General features: G+C 39.8%; 1 protein-coding gene across 16 annotated transcripts in view; it reads left to right on the forward strand.

Moving 5' to 3' along the window:
• Window positions 1-19,456, forward strand: part of lrrc7 (leucine rich repeat containing 7) — a 173,339-nt gene that overhangs the window by 48,849 nt on the left and 105,034 nt on the right. For 7 of the 16 annotated variants that reach the window (XM_017698139.2, XM_017698131.2, XM_017698140.2 and 4 more), the window contains exon 1: window positions 18,635-19,172. The exons of 1 other annotated variant lie outside the window; for it this stretch is intronic. In XM_017698139.2, the coding sequence (XP_017553628.1) occupies window positions 19,148-19,172 (25 nt within the window). In that variant the 5' untranslated portion in view covers window positions 18,635-19,147. Of the gene's footprint in view, window positions 1-18,632; window positions 19,173-19,456 lie in introns of those variants that run through there. 8 more of the 16 variants (XM_017698143.2, XM_017698141.2, XM_017698138.2 and 5 more) reach the window with 2 other exon arrangements.

Consider the following 19,456-nt stretch of genomic DNA (forward strand, 5'->3'; position numbering starts at 1 on the left):
GGACTAGACCAAAACACATGGACAAAACTGGGAGGGGCCAATTGTGACATAACATTTTTAAAAACACAGGAAATGTTTAGTCTTTTGTTTGGCTCTTTTACCACAATGATAAAATATATCACTGCTGTCGGAACAAAACCTTGTATCTCCAAAATCTCCAAACAGGAGAAGGGAAAAACCTGCATTACTTTTAATTTAAGTCAATGAACCAGAATTTTTTTTCCAAGTGACTTTCGGTCATTTCTTTTAATCCATTCATCATGAAATTTACATACAATGTAATGGGTGACAGGCATTTTCAAATTATGTCAAGAACTGAAAAACGTCAAAAATGGAGATATGAGGTTTTGTTCCGACAACAACAATATTTATTTATCAAAACCTTGCAGGCTTAATATGCTTAATTCAAGGTCCAATATACTGAAGAGTGAAATCACAATAATTAATGTTATCCACAAATTCATACAACATCATCTACTGACACTCCTGAATAAACATTAGATTCTACTTTTAACAAAATAATCAAAAGTCCTGAGAGATTGCATTTTGTAAGTCTATTATACTAATCAAAGCATCATCAGATTACTGGACATTAAACTTTATCTCAACATTTGTGTATGTAGATATAAATACACTATATTTCCAAAAGTATATGAACTTGAGTGACATCCCATTCTTCCAGAATTGCATTTGTGAGGTCAGACACTGATGTTGGACAAGAAGGCCTGGCTCACAGTCTCCGCTCTAATTCATCCCAAAGGTGTTCTATTGGGTTGAGGTCAGGACTCTGTGTTCTTCCACACCAAACTCACTCTTCCATGTCTTTATGGATCTTGCTTTGTGCACTGGTGCGCAATCATGACATGAACAGGAAGGGGCCGTCCCCAAACTGTTCCCACAAAGTTGGGAGCATGAAATTGTCCAAAATCTCTTGGTGCTGAAGGTTTAAGAGTTCCTTTCACTGGAATTAAGGGGCCAAGCCCAAGTCCTGAAAAACAACCCCACACCATAATCCCCCCTCCACCAAACTTTACACTTGGCACAGTGCAGTCAGACAAGTACTGTTCTCCGGCAACTGCCAAACCCAGACTCGTCCATCAGATTGCCAGACGGAGAAGCGTGACTCATGACTCCAGAAAACACGTCTCCACTGCTCTAGAGTCCAGTGGCGGCGCTTTACACCACTGCTTTCAACGCTTTGCATTGTGCTTGGTGATATAAGGCTTGGATGCAGCTGCTCGGCCATGGAAACCCTTTACATGAAGCTCTCTATGCTGCTCTTGAGCTGATCTGAAGGCCATATGAATTTTGGAGGTCTGTAGTGATTGACTCAAAAAGTTGGTGACCTTTGCACACTGTGCATCTCAGCATCCGCTGGCCCTGCTCTGAGATTTTACATGGCCTAGAGTTGCTGTCATTTCCAATTACTTCCACTTTGTTATAATCCCACTGACAGTTGACTGTGGAATATTTAGTAGTGAGGAAATTCCACGACTGGACTTGCACAGATGGCGTCCGATCACGGTACCACGCTGGAATTCACTAAGCTCCTGAGAGCGACCCATTCTTTCACTGTTTGTAGAAGCAGTCTGCAGGCCTAGGGGCTTGGTTTTGTACACCTGTGGCCATAGAAGTAATCGGAACACCTGAATTCAGTGATTTGGATGGGAGTACAGGATCATGTAGAAATAGTGTTTCATTTCTTCCTCACCAGCTGCCATGCATGTTTTTGTTTATGACCAGATAAAAAAGAAAACTTTCTATTTAAGGGGAACTCCAGTGATATTTCAAAATGAATGCATAATTAAATGGTTGAGATGTAAATAGAATCTTCTGGGGTAGCTTGGTGTGAAATTCTCCATTCTAAAGATACCAGCCTAGTCAGAATTCTTCACAGTGGTGGTGATAGGAACCAGATGTCTGGGGTGTTTAATGACTCTAAAAGCTCCCTCACAGAAAGATGTTGCATGTATGTAACATGTAAGTAATGAGTATATTGTCTGGTGTCTGACACATTATTTTACAGAAGTTTTGGTGTAAAACATTTTAATCAATTTATTAATCCATTCATGGTGGAAGGACACATGAAGGCAAAATAGTCCTCAAAGAGAATGGATTTTTCAGGTTGAATATTGTTTTACCCTCCTTCAGCATTACATATTAAAACCCAGGAGACATGTCTAGGTTCACTAGTGGCTTTAGATAGTAAATGAAATGCCTATATTTGTGTTGTAGTCATGGCAACCACTGGTTCCAATCACCACCACTGTAAAAAAACAAATCTGAGTTGGTAAGATTCTCTGCAAATGAACACATCAGACCACCCTGAATGACTTTAAGAACTGAATTATTCAGAATTAGTTTTTAAAATAGCAGATTCCCCCTTTAAATGATCAACCAATAAAAAGATTTCTGTAGAAATGACTGAGGTGACATTCCTCTTTCTATAAAATCGATAACATTTCTAAAATACCTGGGAATAAATGTCCAGTATACTCGTCATTTGCAATAATTTGAAAACAAATTCTTTGTAGCCTGTGAAGTTGCAGAGCATAAGCATCATGTCTGACACATTTCAGAAGTGCTGGTTTCACACTTTTGTGTTGTGTATCGTACATTTCACTGGGGAAAAAAATCTTAAAAATGGTCCTTATTATAATAAATGGACAATCTTAGTCCCTGCTGAGTCGAACTGCAACATTCCAAATTAAAAAAAGGATCTACTTGTACAAAAGGAGGTTCATTAGTCTTGTTGACCCTGATCAATTTAAAAAAGATGCTATCACAAAAGAAGTGTCCCCTTTTATTGGAAGATTAATCCAACATGGCAGAGCATCTTGTTAAGCGTGGTTTGAGAGCTGTTCTCGCGAATACCTTAAATGATTTATTAAACCTTGGTACAGCACACTGATGGCCTTTTACAACCCCTAGATACTATACCAGAGGAAGTGGTGTTTACTTAAGACAACACACCCCGAACACATTAATATTTCATAACACCAAATGTAAAACTGCTCTACACCCCGTTGTTATGGCCTTTTAAAAGCCTAGTAGTTGAATATACTTATATATGCACATTAAAATGTTTAAGTAATCAAGTAAACGATTGGTGTTTGATAGCAGGATAACTACTATGACTATTACTATTAATACTATGACTATATATATATATATATATATATATATATACTGTAGTATAGCATCTTTAATGTATGGGTTGCAGCTCAGTATATTCTCAACAGACTAACAACATCTTAACAAGATATGTCTGCTTTATGAAGTGCTGCTAATGCTAATTTGTTGGCTGGTTGAATGTATTCCAGAGAACATGTGACTATTTAATTATTAAAGGCTGCATCAATAGATTGCAGTCCGCACTCACTGTAGGAACAAGTAGTGGATTTGTTAAATATTAACATTTGATATTGGACTGCACCAGTCAGTCGTGCTGCACATCACTTTCCTTTATTGTACTTTATTAAAGACTGACCTTTTCTGTCGTGTGCTGGTGCTTTTTAATGTCACATGGTCCACTGTTTCTGCTTCTTAATGGCTAAACTAATCTGAGCAGATTTTTGGCTTGGCATGCGCATTTGCATTTTAAGAGGGCAGAGCTTTTATCTGAATAGAATGACTTGCATCTAATCATTCAACAATAGCAAAAGAGCAGGGAGACAGTGACTTTTTGGAGCACCCCAGAGACATGCTTGGAATACTTTGAGCATGGCTTTGCCAAACAGAATTGCCCTGGCAGACAGACAAGTGATTAACAAGTCTGCCTCAGACAGTTGAGATAAGCCAAGATATGCAATGACACACTAAAGATTTCTTTTCATTGAAATTAATTTGGCCTCCTGCAAGATCCCAAAGTAGGATCAGTAACGTATGCCAATATTATGGAATTAAAGGGCCAGTATGTATCTGTGCCTAGCAAAAGTAGATGATATATTACTAAAAAAAGAACATTACTGTATGTTTAGTCTCCAGTTCTGGGTGACTGCATCGCCTGGTTAGACAGAATCAGAAGCAGAACGTTGGTTCAGAACCATATGCCAATATTATGAAGTTAAAGGGCCATTATGTTGTTGGGTCTAGCAGAAATAGCAGAAAAAACATTACAGTATGTTTAATCTTCACTACTAGGTAACATTACTGCCTTTTTGGACTGAAACAGAAGCAGAAAGGTATGTCAGTATACTGGAATTAGCCTAGTTCTAGTCCGACTAGGCCCTCCCCCTCTTTCAATGAAAGAAAGGAGTTAAAATAAGGCTTCCTTTTTGCCATTCACGTCATTTGCAGTTAAATAAATGACAAGAAGCTGATTATTTCGGCCTTCTGTGGAACAAATGCATCATTAAAAGGTTGTAAGAAAAATATGAACGGGCTAAGATGGGGCTCATTTACATTTTGCCCAAGCTGTAGATTCACATAGCCTAACTGTGATTCTGTCTCTAGTGCGTTACACAGAGTGAAACACCCCTTATGGTTGTTATCCATTTGGGCTAATACTGCTTTTAGACGGTCTTAGTTTTATCAGAAGCCACTATGAGGCACCACATGAACACCCTTCAAAGATGGATAACGAAGTTATTGAATTTTCATTGCACCCTGAACTCGCCATGTTGTGGAACCAGCACCAGCACTGTTTTCATCACGCCAGAGCACAGGAATGAGAAGCCAAGCAAAGTAATCAGATAAACTGTACAAATATAATAAATGCTAACAGTTAAGTGAATTATAAACATATGCAGTTAATGCAGTTTTTATATATAGGCATGATTAAAACAATTATAACCAACAGATTTTAAAGTGAAGAAATAAACACTAAAATAAAAATCAAATTAAAGACTAAATTATGATAATAAAGTGTCATTACAGGATAGAAGTGCAGTGCCTTCCTTTTATTTGTGATTCCTACGAGTGAAACGCCAGTAAAACAAAAAACCAAAAGATGCCAGCTAACTAATAAACTACAAAACCCATTTCACAAACGTATTGTTATATATAACGTTCTGTGATGTTTATCTCTCACATAAACCTTATGAATGCGCATATTGAGTGAACAAGTTCCTCCTCAGAGAAAACTGCCACCCCACTCACACTTGAAACAAAGATTTCACCTGAGTTAATAAATCCTCTCTGCTTGAAAGCAACATCATTTTTAAGCATACAGTGCCGAGCTCTGCCTTCCAGCAGTCTGCAGCCAGTACTGGTTGGGGTGGGCAGGTCAGACATGTTCATCATTGCTGTAATATAATTTTGCTTCTACTGATAGTCAGATACAGTCCAATTAAAGCCATTATTTGGCAATATTTTAAGAGAAACATTTTCATTTGCTGCATAAGGAGCCTGTATTTGTCCACTTTACACTACTGCAGTAATGCTCATTCCCAAAGTGTAAAACCAGACACTGAAAGCTTATAACTGCTTGTAACAAACATTCACCCAGATAGTAAGAGGATAGCGGGCTACTGTTAGCCTGCAGATAGCAAAACTGATGGCCCACTGGCTTTTTGCTCAGTGCTTACTGGGCAGCCCCACTGGTGGTTAAGCAGAATATTACATAAAATCCCACTTTTCCTGGCTCATTTTCTACTTCTTTTCTTCATTTCTATCTTCATCATTTCATTACCCTTTGTAATTTAGTTCAGTAAATACTTTTAAAAGCAATATCACAAATAAATCCAGTTATACAGCTGTAACCAGTGTAGCGCCGCATCAGCAGTGTTATATTAGGCATCATTTTTTTTTCCTCAATTGTTCATAATGTTTATCTTAGTTTATCTTCTGAAATAAAAAGGTTTCCGTAGTTTTAAAATCTGTTTGAAGAGATTAAAAACCAGGTAGGCCTTGTATAAATGACAATAACCTGGGTGGTCAGAGGCTGGACCAGCAGTGGCATAAAGTAAGCTGGGTGTCAAATTTATCAAGCCAGTGGACTGATATGTACTTGTTAACTGGGTGGGTAAGACATATTTTAGATTTTGCATATTGCTGTTTTACTGAAGCCTTCTGTAAAGGTTGGAAATGAAATCTTGTCTTCAGCTCCTGTTGTATTTCAAAGCGCGAGTCTGCTGTGAAACATAATGTCACTGTGATTGTTCTGTTAGCTTGCTGGAGCCATTAGGTAATGGAGCACATCAACATGTAAGCATTTAAGTGAAACCTAGCTAGCTAGAGAGATGACTTTTTCATTGATTTATTGCTGTAGCTGGGAAGGAGCTTGCAAATGTGATGCCACAATGTGTGAGCTGTTGATAGATGTCATCCGATATTGCGCCCAGCCGTCACTGTCCCGGACATAGAGAAACAGAAATGTAAAGTAGAGTGACTCTCTGTCTTTCTATGGTGTATGGAATTAGTCAGGTGAGTCAGGCTCTGTTTTATAGCGAAATTATATTCAGACTTCACAGTGGAGACTTGAATTCAGCTAATCTCAACTAATAGATGGGTGAGTTAGGTAGCATCGTGCTGAGTGATGGTGGGAGAGGGACATTCTACCTAACCAGAGAGAGTGAGGCCAATTTCGGACCCTCTGTTTTGACTGTGGCAGAACTCCAGACAACAGGGCCACTGCTTAGATGGTTGCAATACTCAGGAGCCCTGTAATTTTAATGACCATGAAAATACCTTTTTATATCATAAAAGTTTCTTAAATGACTGAATTTTATGTGTAAACCACAGTTGCCATGTCCATAAAATATTTTCTCTTTATTTATTGTTGTTGTGCTGATATTTGCTGCTGTACTTTGCAGTCAGAAATAAATAGCTAAGTTGGAAGTGTTTTTCACTAATCATAGTCATTTTCCATGTGTATAATTAAAAATATTTTAAGTTGGAAAGCGCAACTGTGTTTTTATCATTTTACCAAACTGCTAGCCCCTGCCTAGTCTCATAGCTACCCTGATGCCAGCCAATGGGGCCACTGGTTAGGTAACGTAACAGAATTGGCAGTTTCCTGTTCTCCTCCAAGAGTGTTGAGCTGTCCAATAACCAGCTTGTGTGATGGGGAGACTTACCTAATGGCTAGAATGGCATGTCTGTTACAACAAACCTCTCCCTTGGGATAAGTTGTAGTGTTTGTACTCATGCTGCCTTCAGCTAAATTATTAACAAACTGTTTATACTCGAAAGACAGTTTATATTTCAGTGTGTAGCAGCGACATGTAGGTAGGAACCCATTCTCTACACATTTGAATTATGGAATCCTTTTATAAGTGTGTATCTGGGGTTTTAATGCTGTTAATCTGATGAGAAAATATTTGACAGTATAACACTAGGTTTTGTAGACTTCAGCACGAGCCTTAATGTTCTGCTCTAAAGTGAAATATGTGGAACAGCTACGGCATGCAAAGCAGATGTGATGAGTGTTGATGAGAAATGGCTGTGCACATTGATCTCCAGCTGGGTACGAATTACTGCATTGATTAGGCCACACAGACAGGTCACTTCCTACCTGTTTCCCAGTCATATGACCTGAAGTGAACTAACAATATGTGACTTGCAAGCAAATAACCTTGAAAAGAGGCACCCACGGTGACTCAGTCATTAGATGCAGATACGCATGAGAACAACTTTACCACGATGACTGTTCCTTTTAGCACACTCCTTATAAATGTATTCACCTATTAGCATACTCCTCATAAAATACGTTCACCTGGTAAAGTACAAAAGCATTAAACCATCCATATTATTCAGTGCCAAATAGGTCTAGCATTTGTTCTGATGTAATGATGTCTCTGGCATGGCCCTGCGACACATCTACTCTAATCCACGCCTTTGTCTGTCAGTTTATTTATCCTGCTGGAAATTGTGATTTATGTGGGGTAAAGTTTATTGGCCGTGACGAGCAGCACATGCCGTGTTTCTCTCTCTGTCATCATTTGGCTCACCTGAACGATGTGGGACAGGCGCCTAATCCTGCCATCCACTTCCTCTTCGGGCACTTTGTCTCTCCCGCCCTCAGCCACAGAGAAAGGGGAAGAGGAGGACGTTACCATGGTAACAAGGAGCCCGCAGGAAAGCCAAGACGGAATACTGTGGTGTAGTCTTCAGATTTCTACTGAAGATGTAGAGTTATGTACAGGATGTACAGGATCAGGTACATCATATGCTGTGAACTATGTGCTACAGATCAGTTTTTCACTTTCCGATACCAATAGGGAAACCTAAATTATCCACTGATACCAAGTTTCAAAGTTAGCTGTTTTGAATTGAAGCACTTCATTTAAGATGAGTGTTTAAAAGTAGGCTATCACGGTGAAACTATTCAAACACTCCCACTACCCCACAGGAAGCAATACACAGCTAGCAACATCACGTCACATAATACGAGTGTGCGGTATTACAGGCTAGATTTGTTACAGGATTGTATCGGAATAATTCTCTTTATCCCTCCGCTGTTCAGTCCAGATTTTTCTGCTGATGTTGAGCCAATACTGATACCTGGAGAGGTGATTATGAGCTGTAGTATACTTCAAGTATCCATTTTTATTTGTTCAGCACAGGATGAAAGCCTTTTCAAATATCTCATCTTGTACTCTGGTTAGACAACATTAACTAGACCAGGGGTGTCAAACTCAACCACTGAAATATTCAAAAAATTAAAAATGAAAAAGACTGGCCGTATTAAAAAATCTCAACAAATCTGTGGGCCTACAGTGTTTTTATTTCTTGACCCGAACTGGCCATTGTCTATTCAAAATATGCCAAAACTGCAAAAGGAAAAAAGGCACTGAATACTTGATTAAAAAATCATTTGAAATAAAAACAAATTGCTTTATATAAAACAATTGGCTACATTGCTAAAGATACTGTTAAACCTCTTAAATGTTCCCAGTGTATGTTAGGTTTTTAAACCTGCCTGTTTGCTTGACCTAGACACCTGGCATCTTTTCTTTTTAGGGTGCTGTCCCATAGATGCACATTATGGTGCAGTGCATGCTGGGGATTGTAGTGCAGCTCATTCCCTCTGAGGAAAAATCTCAAATATAGATGGAATAGTATATGTCCAAAAAGTATGCAGACACCTTTTGTAGTGAATTCGTTGACATATGGTGCACCCATTGTTGACATGGGGGTTCAATTACACTCCTATGTGTATTATCTCCATGGAAAAGCATTGCTAATAGAATGGGATGCTCTGGAGCAGCTGAACATTGGACTAAGGTCACCAGGCATTGACTAGAGGGGTATAAAGCCCTCCAGCACAGTGCTGTGGAGCAGTGGAACTTTGTTTTCTGGAGTGATGGAGAACCATCCGATGCCTTTGGGATAAACTGAAGTGGCATTTGTGATCCAGAAGTAAACGTTCAACATCAGTACCTGACCTCACTACTGCTTTTGTGGCTGAATGTAAACAGAATCTCATAGTAATGTTCCAACCTCTGGTGTAAAGCTTTGCCAGAAGAGTAAAGCAGCAAAGGAGGACAGACTCCCTATTAATACCACTGTTGTAAGAGAAATGTAATTACTTTTTCCTACATCCATGTTGTGTAACACATTACAGTGTAAAATCCTGTAATCACATTACAGTTGCAGTCTTATTAAAGATTTCGTTACTTTTATCTCTCGTGTCTCTAATAGAGCAATACTACTTGCTTGGTTCGCCCAGATTATCTGGACCAGTCCTGTCCTGATACGTAATTTGCTCACGCACTGGTGTGACGTGTAACCGCTGCCTTCGTGGCTGTGATAAGCGCGGGAAGCGCGTAAACTCAGCAAACAAACTGTCGAAGCAGCTAATCGTTCTAGCGGACATTAAACGGGCTTATAAAGATGCTTGTGCTGCAGAAGAGATTCGTCTAAACAGACCACACTCAAGCTTTTGGATATACCTTCTGGTTGTTTTAAATGGCATTCATAATGTTAATCAGCATAACTGGTTGTGGTTTATTCAAAAACAGGGCTCGTGACATGCTGTTTACTACGATTGGCTCCTTCTTTCAAAATAAAAGCACTATTTATGGAGTTTGATTACGTCATGAAGAAAACCATAACGCCATCTTGGTAGGCGAGCTGTAACTCAGACTGTGCTCTGATAATGCTCGACTTATCACCGTCACTGCAGCTACAACCCTGCAGGTCGACAATGCCATGAAAAATAGACCAGAATGACCACGAAAAAGACGAAAAGACAATGTAGACACTTTACATGCAGTCTCCAGAAAATGCTACGGGGAGATTGGCTAGACTGAACGAATGGATCCGTATGAATACATTTTACATTATTTGGCAGACGCTCTTATCCAGGGCAACTTACAATTTGATCAGTTTACACAGGTAGGCGAAGGTGGTGTTAGGAGTCTTGCCCAAGGACTCTTATTGGTACAGTGTAGGGTGCTGACCCAAGTGAAGATTGAACTGCAGTCTACAGCATAAAAGGCAGAGGAGTTACCCACTACACTAACCAACCACTGTATAACCTGCACGTAGCCACAGAACATTCCAGTTTGTGATATTTGATAAAAACCTAATAAAAGTAGCAACCAAAACTGTCAGCTTTTAAATAATAAACTCATACACACATTAAACTGAAGTCGGCTTCTTGTTCGCCTGCTTTTTATTTGAATTTTCCGCTCCACCTTAAATGCTGCTGCATTACAATGAGCTGACTAGGCTGCTGAATACGATCAGATTACCTCAATAAATGCAATAATTGACCTCAGTAAATCAATCCATAATGAACAGATACCCCAAAGATTGGCATGAAGATGTTTACTGAGCAGCACAGCAAAGCTATAACCAGCTGACTGAGCTAATGCCCCGCCTTCTGCACTTCGCTTATTACACTAAAGTGTGCACTTCTAATGCTATATGCACTATTTTTGCATACTATTTAGTGGGCTAGTATGCAGTTGGAATAAATAAAAAATAAAAGTGGGAAATCTCAGCCTTGTAGATTTTAGCTCATATTCCTACAGCAAGACATCAAATGAAATCAAGTCAGCACGTTCAAATACATTCATATGTTTTAAAAATGTTTTAAAAGTGTTTTTAAAAAATGTGTTTTACTGCCTTTTCTGGATTGATTATGGCTTATCTCAAAACAAACCACCACAGCACTACTAAACAGATTTTGATCAGTTAGATTTTGTACTTTGCAGTTTGGACAAATTAGTAGGTTTTGGAGAGTAACTCAGAAGTAAAGTAATGAATAGTAAGATTACTGGATAAGACGAAATGTTGGAATACAAAATTTTGGACATATAGTGTATTGTAGGTGGCAAATAACATCAATCCAAGGGGAAGGAAAGAGGGCATGGTAGTTTCAAAAGGAGATGGGGTGATGATTTCTCTTTTACTTTTCTCCATTTTTTTGGCATCCCATTTCACCAAATCACACATATGTGTGAGTCTCTTGGAAACCAAAGTCAGCACTTTCATTGTGCTTTCACTTCCTGCCTGTGTAGATGTGGGTACACTGCAGGGGTTCACTAGTTTGTTTAATGAAAATGAGACGCAGTGAATGAAAGCTTAATGACAGTCTTCTACGTGTGAATCATTCTGTTCGGAATGCATGTACAAACATATTCCTGCATTTTTACCATGCGTTGCAAGAGCGTGATGGACAAGCATTGTCGCTATAGAAACAGAAACAATGTTGACTTATAATGAGAAATGTCCATCAGTGCCACAGTCTTTTAAATGGAAAAGTAAAAATAACAGAATAATCGTAATTGCGCCAGGACCAGAAGCACTATCAGAAAGCTCATGGGAGTAACTCTTGTCTGATGGCACTGACAGACCATAAGCTCCTTTGAAGCTCCTTTGCTTGCAGATTTTGCATGCGTTCTGACTTGATTGGTTCCTTCAGTGTTGCTGTGTATTATGATGTTGCCACAGTCTTCTGCTATGTGACAGAACAAGGAGGTGGAATAGAGCTGTTATAGCAAATTTTACTCTTAGAGCATAAAGACTAAAGACTGACTAAACTAGTTTAAGAGTGTCATTCTTTGCCCTTTATATTTCTCATCAGATTATCAGCATTAATCCTCCAGAGTTAATTAGAGGAAATTGTATGGATTCTGAAAGTGAACATGCTCCCTAAGGCGCTGATCTTAAACATTAATAAAAGAATCGGAGGAAATTTTTCATTTATGTATCCATACAACGCAAAATGTGGACTTACTCAAGACATTTTTGACTTGCTCAGTCACCTCTGAGTGGTTGAACGTGAGGAGACCTGGCTGGAAAGGGAAGTGCAGTGGTAAAAGTCGTGTTGGGATTAATTATATTCAACTCTCTGAGTATAGTTAAGATCTCAGTGGGGGGGTGGCAGTATTCTCTATAGCTGCGAGATAAAGGTTACATCCATCCCACCTCTTCTAATATCTTCACAACACCGTTTCATAATTGAGGATCAATGAAAAGTGGTTGCTGTGTGTCTGCACTGTTATTGAGCAGCCCTGTGTTCAAGCTGTACTCAATCATACGTATGACTCTCCTGATCAATACATGTGTTTTCAGTGGAACATTATAATTCTCCACCACTGTTAGCCTTGAACACAGTGTTTTTTGTCTGGGGAATATTATAGGGATTTAAGTAGGGCTTCAATCCTTAATACCGACATGTAAGATTAAAGGGCCCATATCATGGAAAAGCAGATTTGTCTCACTTTCCTGAAATAAGGGATTGGTGAATGTGGAATGTAATCATCTTTCAAAAGTTTCAAAATGTACCAGTCACTATTCAGTCCATTTGCTTCTATATGGAAATTGAGCATACTGCAATAACATGCAATTAAACCAGCACATTGACGTACTGTACATTTGCCTATTAAGCCTACAACAGTTTAGCCCCACCCATTTACACTGTTATGGTTATACAGAGTCTTTCAGTCTGGACTGCTTTTTGAATAAGGCAAAAAACAGCACAACCAATCAGAAGTTTTAAATGCACAGTAAAGAAAAAAGGCAGCAATGTTTTGCCTGTGCAAAATTATGCATGTGCAAAAAAATTATTAGTGCAAAAAAAACATCATTAGTGGACCTCATGTGTGGAAAAATAAAATGCAAGAAAAATGCAGTATATGGGTCCTTAAAGACTACTTCTAGATTAAATTCCTGTGGTCAATTGGGTCTTTTCTAGCCCATGGCTAATTTGGTCCAGTGCCATAAAAGCAGTGTTGCAAGAAATTGGAAGCATAATTGTTCTTGTAAATGAACGGGATTCATTTTTTGTTCGATTCTTTTAATGCAACACACACAACCGCATTTCCAGTATGAATTTGGTCAGTGTGACTTAATATTTTGATCTCTTTCTCTTTGTGTAGCTTGTTGCACCTAGTATCCCTCATTTAACTCATAGTTCGCCTTTTTTTAATAGTTTTGTGGGTGATTCCATGATTGGAAGGCCTTTTAGACCTTGTAACCCTTTATTTTTTGCAATTTTTCAATGTTGAATCTCAGATAACACACATGTAACCATTCCAAATGTGTTAACCCACCTCAAGATCATTATCTCATGTTTCACAAGGTTTCTTTGCTGGTAGTGGCTTAAATGAGTTACAGGATTAAGTAATAGGGTTTATAAAAAAAGAATTAGCAGACAAAAATTACACAAAATGTATTAGTATCCATGCTAATGGTACAGTGACATTTAGAACATTCAATTAGTTTACATGCAGAAATGCATTTTTAAATGAGTTTACTTTTAATCTGTAATAGGTTTCGGCTTTCACAGTGACCTTGTCAGTCAGCATCAGAATATCACTGAAAATAGACACAGAAGAGTAGTACATGTGCAATTTTCATTGCCTAATTTGCATTACCAAAGTACATTGTTGCATTATCTAGTATCTTTGAGGTATTTTAATGATTATATTGCAAGGTAAGGTGTAGTTATATTGAGCTGGGGCAGCCAAAACACTATGTTGCGAAGATAGCTGTAAGGTATGCATCTGAAACATGTACATAGGTTGTTATGAAGGACACTTTGGTCTATGTCTAAAATGTACTTAACCTTTACTTTATACATGTATTTCCAAAATACAGTATCAATGGAACACAAGTGGCACCCCGATCTTGGAATCACCCTTATGGTGGCTACATGTGTTTTTGATCAGACCTTCATTATAGTATGATTTTATGAGTTTATTTTATGGGTAGTTCCTCCCATCTAATCATCCACATCACATGTAACCTCATCTGCAAAGTAACCAAATGTGATATGGCATGACGTTTATTAATTCATAGAACCAGAAAGATATTCAGTATATTCAGGGGTCACCTCCATCTACTGGACAAAAGAGACTTCAGTAAATAATAACATTAAAAAAAGGTTGAAAACATGAAATGTTTTACTACTAATTATAACATTTAGCAGATTTCTGCTTCCATAACGTCTTTGTAGAATCCCATTGCCTGTATGATGTCCTACTTGTACCTCCGCACAGCACATATACCATTCCACTGTACGACTGGAGCCAGCTGACCATGTAATCCCTTTAGAAGCTCTGCTGGCATTTGGAAATAGAATCACATATGCTGGTTTGTCAGCTTTGACAGAAAAAAACTCAAGTGGAATCCACCGGATAAATGAAGAATGTACCAGTAAAGTCATTTTAGCCTTACTTCTTTTTAAAGAGCCAATTTAAAGAACGAGTTATTCAAAGCATTATTATGAAGTTTTCCTCCCAGAAGTCAGAGCCTGACTAAGCCTGGGCGATTTAGTTTTTTTTTTTTCCACTTGTTCTTATGGGTAAAAGCTTCTGCTCCAACCTCATCTAGTCTGTCAGAATGTGGTTTGAATCGTCTACTGCATAGAATCCCAGATAATGTTACTTTCCATCCATTATTGCTTCCTTCTAAAAAGGCGTTCGTCTGAGCTTCTCAAAAATGACGCAAATATGTTGCAATAGAACTGTAGCAGAATTTCATGGATAGTGTTCAGTGGAGCAGGTTTTTATCCTAATACTGTACAGAGGTATTAGCATTAAAACTGTGTGGGCATGGAAGGGAGCTCTGCCCAACTAGGGCTGTATGGGCCCTAGCACATAAAAGGGTCTCATATATGAAAACTAGTTTATGTCAATATAAATTAATTTGCTTGTAACTTGCAATTGCATCTCACAAAGTGCTTTCAAGGCATGCCACTCCACCCATGAGCATCTAACCTTAATAATCCTTAATGTTCTTGTTTAAAAGAGAATTATACTGATATTTCTGTATGAATAAAGAGTTAAGATGTAAACATAGTCATTCAGAATGGTTCGATATGAAATGCTTTGTTTTATATAAACTTACCAAGTCAGAATACTTCAGATTGGTGGTTATAGGAACCAGACATCCAAGGAGTTTAATGCCTCTAAAAACTCCCAGCAAGTCATTACATTACACTGTTATGAGTATGCTGTCTTATAGCCTTGTTATAGATTGATTACAGTAAGGAAAGTGGTCTGAACCACAGTCTGTGGTCTGGACTAAGGAAGAAATAGTTTTGTGATAGTTGTGAGATAAGCTTTTGACCTGAAACATATTTTAAAGATCATTCATGGCGCAGGTACATTTAAGGCATTGTAAGGCAAAATACTTGCCGAAGTTTTTTTCATTTATAACTATTTAATCATCAACAACATTACACATAAAAAACTCAGCAGGGACACATCGAGTCACTGGTCATTTTGGATAGTAAATAAAATGTTTTTGTGATAGAGACATCATGACCCCCTGTTTCCCACCACCACCGCTGTAAAAAATGTGTACAGGTTTTTCTACAATGCACCGTTTCATATCAAACCCTGAATCTCAATCACCCTTAAATTTTGCAGGTTGTGAAGTATCCATTTGAAAACAGTTACCATGGATGAACTGCATTATGATTAAGAGGGAGATGAACAGACATCAGATTTGAGCTGAAATGAGATCAGATCTTTATTTAAGTCGTAACACTTTCACTGATAAAGAGAACCAATAAAGCAATTAACACAAACAATTATATCGTTTTTCATATGTTTACTGAACAGATCCAACACTACATATTTTAGTTGGAAAAAGATGCTAACTTCTAGAATTATCAGTTTGGTATAAGGGATAATTAGGGTCAGTAGGTTCAATCAGTTGGATAATAATCAATTGTGAGTGTAGCTCAGGTTTTTACCACATACATTTGTTAGTGCATGCCATGTCTCAGTCAAATGAGATTCCTAAGCACCTCAAACAAACATTTACCAATGCCTATTAGGCTGGAGGAAATTCCAGAAGGATTTCTGAAGAGTGTGCACTTCATTGATCCACTGTCAGGTGAACAAATGGAGGAAATTCGCCACCACTGTTACCATTTTGAAATATGGTGGTGGCAGTATCATGGCTTGGAGCTGTTTAACTACTGCTGGAGCAGGACAGCTTGCAGTCATTCGATGGAGCTATGAATTCTAGATTGCATTAAGACATTGTACAGGAGACTGTTAGGGCATCCATCCATGAACTGAACCTTAACAGAAGCTGAGGCCTGGAGAAAGACGGTGTGCCTCATTCACCATTATTTTTCTAAGATTCTTCTTAAATGCGTTCTTGTATTCTAAGGTGCTAAGAAAACGTCTCCGTCAGATTCATAAAGTTTTCTTAACCTGCGCAGTCGTTTGCACCTTCGTGTGCTTGAGTGTGTATAGATTCTGAGTGTGTATAAATCCCTAATAAGAAAACATTGGTGAATGTTGGAATCTTCAGAAAAACTGTGTACGTGGGTTTTATGCAGAATTATTTCCTTCAGAATGGGTGCTGATAGAGGCCCATTGATCCTAAAAGCACCAGTTAATCTACAAAGAATGGATGAAGCAAAAGAAATGTTAGATTTTGGAAAGGCTGAGTCAACATGCAGACCTCAGGCAAAGAGAAATGTTGTGGCAGCACCTAAGAAAGTTCATGCAAGAAAGCACAACATAACATGGTCAAAGCAGTTCTGTAAGGTGGCATGAGCCAAGATTCCTCCAAGTCAATGTGCAAGGCTGATCAACAGTTGCAACTCATTGCTGCTTAAGGGGCTAACACCAGTTAACACCAGAAAGCAGAGGTTCACATCCTTCAGCCAACAAAAGCATTTAAAGTTAGATGATTTTGTTGAATGAATAAATGAAAAACTATATAATTGTTTGAGTTATTTGTTTTACTGGGTAACCTTTATTTGTTATTATGACATGAAATTCACATAATGGTAAAAAGTTCACAAACTTTGAAGCAGCATTGCACGAGAGGGTGCAATACGGTTGCTGTGGCCCCTTTTTAACTCCATATCCATTGTGTACACAATGTAATTGCCCCCCTAGTAGTTACGCCCCATTGTCCACTCTTGGTCTGTTTTGCTGTTATTGGTCCTGTTCCCATCAATGCTGTAAATGCCAGGCTTTTGTTATGTGTATCATGGAGATAGAGAAGGAGATGAACGACCTGATGTCAGACTGCCTAAAGTGAGGTGGCTGGAGTAAATATGGAGAGTGGCTGCTAAAGGAATAGATGCTTTGTGTTTCACAGTCAGCATTAGGGTACACTTATTTTATGACAGCTACTGAAAGCTGAAATACATCTACATTAAATATCACTGTTTACAGTGAGGAGACTGGTTTGGACTGTAGTCTATGAAGTCCCTTGTCCTGGACTTCAGCCTTCCTGCTGAGTCTAGTTCCAAGTCCTTGACTGGCTGCCTATTAGACACAGTTTGGGAATTAACTCTGCAGGAAAGGAGGTCTCCAAGATGAGGGCTGGTGACCACAGACCTGTGCTCTGGGCTAAAAGAGAAATATGGAATCCTCACCCAGAAAATACTGGGGGGTTGTTTGGTAAGTTTCTGTATTTCTCACAGCCCTGGGATTTGCTTAACTAGTTTGCTGCAGGGGAAAAAGGGTGATTTTACATTCACAGTACATTCTAAAATGCTATGTGCCTGTAGCCTCCCAGATAACATCAGCTGACTGAGGCAAAAGCTCAGGATCAGTGAGCCAACTCAAAGGATATTCTTAATAAACTGACTAGAACAGAACTATGTGTGTCCTTAAAAGTTGTGAAACCGCCTCATGTTACAGCAAGCTGGGAATCTAGGGCTATCAGGACCAGTGTTTAAACCATAACTCCTTTACACCCATGGGAATAACCTGCATTCCCGCAGGGAAACCCTTTTCATTAGAGCAGCATAGAAAGTGATGGAGAAATGCAATGAGAGGACTGAAACGTGTGGGCGTGGGCGTGTGGAGCAGAGCAGAGCAGGGACAGTCCCACGGTTCTGATAAATCTCTCTCTCTCTCTCTCTCTCTCTCTCTCTCTCTCTCTCTCTCTCCCTCTCCCTCCCTTTCCCTCCCCCTCTCACGCACTGACATAAACGCAGGCACTCCTCTCACCTCCTCCGCACTCCCCTCCTTTTCCTTCCCGCATGCTTCGCCCCACTCCTATTCCGTCATAGCCCCGCCTCCCGTGCCACGATTGGCTACACTATCCTAATACAACGCTAGGATTGGCGAGTCGTTCGAACTCATTATCAGTCCGCCTGCCCGCTTTATCCTGCTCAGGGATTGGCTGGTCGTCTCCTCCTCCTGCGCCAGGATTGGCAGACTGTTTTTGAGTGCCACCTGTTCGCCAATCGCAGCGCAGGGGGCGGGGCTGTGTGAGAAAACGGGTGGGGAAAAAATAAGGCGGCGAAAGCGTCGCTGCGTCCGCGGCGCGGTGAATAATACGAGGCTGCTCTGCTGCTTCACCGAGCTGGAGGTACACCGCGATGGCTGGTACTAAAAACGGCTTCGAGACGGCGACAAACGGGCCGATAACGAGGGGTGACGAGATCAGCGCGAGCTGATAGACACGACCGTGCCTTCTCTGTATCGTGCGATCAACCTGCGATTTCTAAATTGAGCATGAACTCAAATTCTTCCACAGGAGACTGAGAAAGCCGCGGCTCGGTGGGCGCTTCGTGCGCTGATATGCGTGTCGTGAAGCGCTGAGGCTGATCACGGGGCTTTCTTCGCTGTGGAGCAGATCATGTGGGTCTGGTGTTGCTTTATTAGAAGAGAGACGCGTTTCGTGGCGCTGCAGGGCTGCGATCAGTGCACGCTGAAGACGCGCTGATGTGATGATCTGTGGATTGCCTGCGCTCCCTCCTCGATCCCAGCACCAAGGGCCACGACTCCAGCTGGAATAAACCCCGCTTTGCTCACATAGTCCAATGGACAATTGCTCAACGCTTCAGTGTAAGTAGCCCCTGTTCTGTGGTTTCTCTTCTACTGCGTGCTGTGCGCTGTGCGTTCTCCAGATGGTCTCATCAGTGTTCACCTGTCCTTATCTGTTACAAGGGCTGAGTGAATTTGCCTCGCTCACGGCTGAGCCAGGCCTGTCAGTTAGCGGTTTAAGCTCAACTGATGGTCATCTAGCTTGGTGATATGGTGCCCGTGTGGCCACCTTGTGAGTGGCATTTACAGGCAGAGATTCTAATGAGATGCTCTTGTTCCAGTGGCTTCATTCAGGAATCAGCAGA

Source organism: Pygocentrus nattereri, chromosome 26 (genome assembly GCF_015220715.1).
Source record: "Pygocentrus nattereri isolate fPygNat1 chromosome 26, fPygNat1.pri, whole genome shotgun sequence".
NCBI lineage: Eukaryota > Metazoa > Chordata > Actinopteri > Characiformes > Serrasalmidae > Pygocentrus > Pygocentrus nattereri.